Here is a 6000-nt window from a genome sequence, read left to right on the forward strand (position 1 = left end):
TCCTACAGGGTCAACATGCCACAGTAGGACAACCAATGGTTTAGGGAATGCTTTAAATCTTTCAATATTTATTTAAAACATACTCCCCTGTGCTAGCCAATATACAGGCTGGTAAAACACAAAGAGAAGACTGTCTTTGTTTTCAGAGTCTACAGACCGTGGAAAGAACTACATCAGAGGTTAACAATATCATGTATTAAATACAGCCTATCACAGAGATATGTTGAAAGGACAAAGGGAGGGGAAGGAGGAGGAAACATGCCTCCTCCCAGGAGACTGAGAGGGATTCTCAGGGGAGAGAGCTCTTTTAGTGTAGCTTTGTACTGTGAAGTCCAGATAGTTAACCATTTAAGAAGATACTCTGAGTGAGAAGACCTTTTTATTTCAGCAGAAATAGAAAGAAAGGCATTAAAAATTATTTATAGCAATATGGTCAGACTATTATTATTATTATTTTCTTACTTTTATTGGATATTCTCTGTATTTACATTTCAAAAGTTATCCCCTTTTCCCCCACTCCCATCCCCCCTTCCCCTCCCCTTGTTTTCATGAAGATGCTCCCTCTCCCAAACACCCATTCCTACCCCAGTGCCAATTATTATTATTATTATTATCATCATCATCATCATCATCATCATCATTATTACTATTATTATTACTATGGCAGCAATGTGGTATAAGATCTACAGGAGGCAGAATAGACAATGGAATGGAAAGACACAGAAAATGATTTAAGCCCATCAAAGAGTAAGCATGGACATGAAGCAAGGCTACTTGGCTAAAAGACAAGGCGATAGCTAAAGACGCTCCGTTTTATGCTAGGCGTTCATCTTAATGCCCACCAGCTTGTGTTTGACTTGAGTTCCTGGAAGATAAGTTCCCAGTGACCCTGGCTTCGTGACACCCACGGGAAAGGGTACAGCCATAACTATCTGTTACATAGAGCTAAGTGCTTTTTCTTCTTTTGCTTCTGTAACTTGCTTACATAGATACCCAGAGATGGTTTTGAGTTGCCTTACCCACATAACTTGGCAGAAAAAACAGGTTTTGCTTGCTTTCATAGAGATTAAAGTTCTTCATGTGGTTTTTCCCTTTGGAAGTCCTTCCTGATACCCCTCCTTGGTGGCGATCTCAAAATCGGCTCAGAGAATGTTCATTCTGCTAGCAGCTAATCAATCAATAAATACTTTTTTAAAGATTTATTTATTTATCATATATAAGTACACTGTAGCTGTCTTCAGACACACCAGAAGAGGGCATCAGATCTCATTACAGATGGTTGTGAGCCACCATGTGGTTGCTGGGAATTAAACTCAGGACCTCTGGAAGAGCAGTCAGTGCTCTTAACCACTGAGCCATCTCTCCAGCCCAATAAATCCTTTAATAATAGCTGGACTGAGTCTGGGGTATTTTCCCAGAAGTCACAAACTCGATCACAATAACTAGAGAAATGAATCAATAGGGAAGAACCTGGTGGCTGTCTTATAGTAGGATCGAAAGTTGGGAGAAATGGAGGGGGGGCAGGGGTGTGTTCAGAATGCCAAGAAGAACTTGCTCTGAGAGAAGACTGGGTGCAAAAGCAAGCAGGGTCCTCTGGAGCGGGGCTACTTGAGTTCAAGCATTCTCGAACACATCTTCTGAGTGGCTTCCGGCAAGTACTGATGCTCTCTGACTTTCTTTTTGGTATATATGTCAAGTGATATCTTGGCAATATTGTACATTTGTTCCTAAAACTTCCTATTGTTACTACTCACTGTAAGTCTGATTAGGATGGTGACATTATCTGGTGTGTTGGTCTTAGAAGACGAAATGTTCCCTTTGCTGTGATTTTGGATCAGTTCCATTGTGATAGGGTGTGCTCTGGTATCTGCTGTGCTTGAGAACAGTCTAGGCTGGTTTTGGATTAATAGATGGTTCTCAGATCGAAAAGAAAACGTCCTTAGTATAGTGGTAGTAATCGAGTCCTTTGTGCAGATGATATTGTCTACAGTGCTTTTAAGGATGGGGTTATGGTTGGAGTGTCTAAGATAGGAATGTCTAATAAAAGTCCCCAAGAGGTCTGAGAGGAGGCAGAGGAGGCAAAATCTACACAGGTTCATTAGGAAAGAAGGCTAAATGGGAGGGACTTAAAAACAGAAGGATCTGTAAGAACCGCCCAGAAAAACTATGACAAAGCAGTCAAGTGTATATAAAAATGAGTAACACAGGGCTGGGGAGATGGCTCAGCTGTTAAGAGCACTGTCTGTTCTCCCAGAGGTCCTGAGTTCAAGTCACAGCAACCACATGGTGGCTCACAACCATCTGTAATGGGGTCCTATGCCCTCTTATGGTGTCTGAAGACAGCTACAGTGTGCTCACATAAATAATAAATCTTTTTTGAAATGAATAATACCTGTCTCATAGTTATCATTCAAGATACTTTCCATTAACTTGACTTTAAATTCACTTCTAGAGACAGGGAAAGGAAGAGTGATTTCCAGGTAGTTCTGCATCGATTTTCAGGACCTATAGGTTAAATGACATTGAATTCAGAGCATTGCTTCAAATATCAGTAGTTTAAAAGGATCTGTTTCTATGTTTGCACTGTGGTAGAAGAGCAAGCTTTATTCCTTCTTTCTTCTAAGTTCCCTCAATACCAGAGCTGATAACAAGCATTAACATTCAGAGCAGGGAGTGTTTCTCTGCTTGTTCCCTTTGCTGGGACAGCTTTTCCTGTCGCTTCTACTTTGACTCTAAAACCTCAAAGATGAAATTTGAAGATAGACCTCATTTGCAGAGACAGACAGTCGACTTTTCCAAAATGTCTCCTATTACAAATAACATTAGTATTACCAAAAGCCTGATGATTTTGGCTGTATAGAGAATAAAATGAAAATGTTGAGAATGTTGGCTTTGGACTCGAGTCCTGACTCCTCCACTTCTCACTTATGAGGGCCTGAGAAACTTACTGGCTTTTAAGCCTCCTGTGGAAATGGTAACGCTAACTCTGGATTCTTTTAAATAGTGAGCCCCGTACAATACACATTTTACCTTTGAATACTTTTAAATAGAAGAAACTGAAAAAGAATGAGAAATGCATATTTTAAAAGGCCCTTTGCAAGAATTCATCTTTTTTTTTTTTTTTTTACATCAGGCAAAACGTCAACATTCTTCCTAACAGTGTAACTGTCCGTTACAGAACATGTGACCTGATCCTAACTTCTCATGGAACCCAGCTGAGTAAGCTTCCTCAGCTTATCAGTGTACTTCTTCCTAATCAATGTAATGCATGATCATTAAACAAAGTCTCTCAAAAGCCAAACTAAAACTAACTACCACAGGCTTTCACATTAGCCACATCCTAATGATGAGCCTAAGGGAACTGAATCGCCTTCCAGAATGTTCTTGGTCACTGGGTGCTTTTCAAAAAAAAAAAAAAAGACAACTACTGTTAAAATCATAATTTTTTCACTTTTATTTCATATTAAATGACAGCAAAATAAATGTATGAGATATGGTGAAACTAAACACCCAGGGAGAGAAAACCTAGTCCATCAGCTAAATTTTCAAATGACATAGGGGTGGTTTGTGTGGAATTTAAAATAAAATAAAATAAAAGCTGGAAATGCTCTGACCTGCTATTACCATTTCATTTTTTCAAGAAAACTACTATGCTTTGCTATTGGCAAAATGGTCATTAAAAATACAACACAGAGTTAAGCAGTAAAACTGGATTCTATAAAGTATGATAGTACTGTGTATTGTAAAACCCCCCCCCCCCGTGCAGATGTTCCTAATCAGACTGAAAACAGCTACAGGATAATTTCATTAAAAGCATACTTCTAATTGAACAGAACAAATAACAGTTAAAGCCAGGGAGGTAGTGAGACTGCGTGGAAATATAATCACCCGAAGTCTTTGCCAAGAAAGCTGTCCCAAAGTTTTAAAGCTGCGATGTTGAGAAATCAGTTCCTTTTCTGGCTACAGGTAGAACATTATTACCTGAATTAGCCAAAACCTCGTGTGAACATACCTTTAGGGAATGGAGGTAGGCATACACACACACACACACACACACACACACACACACACAAGTGCACACACGTGTACAAGAGTGCACACATATTAACCCAGAATGTCCTTTTTTTTTTTTTTCAATCTGCTGTGGGGATGTTTTACCACATTGTTTTTCTCATTGAATCCTGTAGGGGCTGCACCTCAGAAGGAAACAGGCACACCACAGTCCACACAAGCTCTGAGGACATAGGATTCTCTTCGCAAATAGCGATCTTGGCAATAAGCCTCCTTTATGTAGAGAATGCTTTGTCCTCTGCTTATATCAAGTCCCGTGGCTGCGGCAGGTAACTGTAACTCTGTGCTGCTAACTGGGCTCAAAAGCAACTGTATTCAGAACAGGAAGTGTTTTACAGTTTGATTCGATGAAGGCAGGTAGACCGCCACAGTGAAGATACGAAAGCTCATTTCCCACGATCACTGATCTTTTACTCTGAACCATTATGAACTTTAACATTGCAAAATACATCATTCCGTTCAAGGGTTGCTGCTTAATTGCTTAATTCCTAGCCAGGGGAGAGAAAATGCCAAGTAATTTTAAAAGCAATTAGGAAAATCTGAACACAGAAGCATCTTACTCTGCTTGCTTTCCTAACATTAAGAACGATTTCATTCCGTCTGTTTCACTACTAAACTGTCACCCCTCAAACATAACCCCCATCCAAGAAGCAAAGCAACATCCGTTCCACATAACACTGTAAACCCAAATGCACTCCTACCTTGTGTCACCTGTTGAACGGCCAGCATTGCCCCAGACACGGTGTCTGGAAGCAGGTTTTCCTTCAGATTGTACTGCGGTACCCATTCCAAGATAGGTAAGCGCCTCTTACACCACCTTTTAATGTCTTCTCGGTGGGGGGTGTGCATCTTGCCCCACAGCGCGCTTCTCTTTTTCCTCTTTGCTCCCGTCATTTCTTGGATTCCCTCCTGTAGTAGTCAACTTCTTCAGGCAAGGGAGAGAGAGAAAAAAAAATCGTTGGAGAACACCTCCTTTCGATGCCAGACTCCAATTCGTCTGTGGTTTACAATGTCAAAGCTATCCAGAAAATAAATAAGTTGGAGAGAGAGGGGGAGAGAGAGAGAGAGAGAGAGAGAGAGAGAGAGAGAGAGAGAGAGAGAGAGAGAGAGAGAGAGAGAGAGAGAGAGAGAGAGAGAGGAGAGAGGAGAGAGAGAGAGAGAGAGAGAGAGAGAGAGAGAGAGAGAGAGAGAGAGAGAGAGAGAGAGAGAGAGAGAGAGAGAGAGAAATAGATGTAACTGAGCTCGTGCCTTACTGTGGTTCAGCTATTCTAGATAAAAATGAAAATGATGGACTCAAACCTTGAATTCTTATCTGAATAAGGAATGGGCTGCTGTTCATGGAATACTTTTCTGATCTTGGAAAAGTAATGGGTTCGGTGGTGAGATGGTTACAGCTCCCAGGCCAGTAATTCCCTTTATATTCACTGTCGTCTTATGTTTTTGGCTGCATTCCCAGTGGTTAATGAGGTAGTTCTGGGCGTGTGGTGGAAGTGGGCTGGGCTATGCTAATGAAACCAGGAAGGATCCAGAGCCCAGTGTCTCCCTCCAAGCAAAAGGGAAGTCCTGCCTGCCAGAGGATCTGCTGTAGAGAAAATGCTACAGCTGCACTTCTTTGTGAGGTATAGATCTCCAACATGACTAAAAGTTGCCAATTCCATAAAATTCGGAAACGGGATAGGGGATGACAAGAGTCCTTGTCATTCTATCCTCTGGAATATGAAATTTTCATTCATAGAGAAAAAATTTTTTCAGATAACCACTGTGCCGTCTGAGGACTAGCAAGTTCTTATAAACAAACTGAAATTTCATCTCCTGGACTAAGGAATTAAGTACCACCATGAGCAAATATTTGTGGCTAGAGTTTATTTTTCTTCCTGTCTCTGCCCATTCACTCTACACTGATTGTTTCTCTACGTTCTTAATTAGCAC

General features: G+C 40.8%; 1 protein-coding gene across 1 annotated transcript in view; it reads right to left on the minus strand.

Moving 5' to 3' along the window:
* Nucleotides 1-4965, minus strand: part of SLC26A7 (solute carrier family 26 member 7) — a gene marked incomplete at both ends in the record, with an annotated part of 104134 nt that extends 99169 nt beyond the window's left edge. The window contains one exon of the mRNA XM_080938554.1: nt 4773-4965. Coding sequence (XP_080794680.1) covers nt 4773-4965 — 193 coding nt within the window. The remainder of the gene's footprint in view (nt 1-4772) is intronic.
* Nucleotides 4966-6000: the final 1035 nt, after the last annotated feature.

Source organism: Micromys minutus (genome assembly GCF_963924665.1).
Source record: "Micromys minutus genome assembly, chromosome: 26".
Classification (NCBI taxonomy): Eukaryota; Metazoa; Chordata; class Mammalia; order Rodentia; family Muridae; genus Micromys; species Micromys minutus.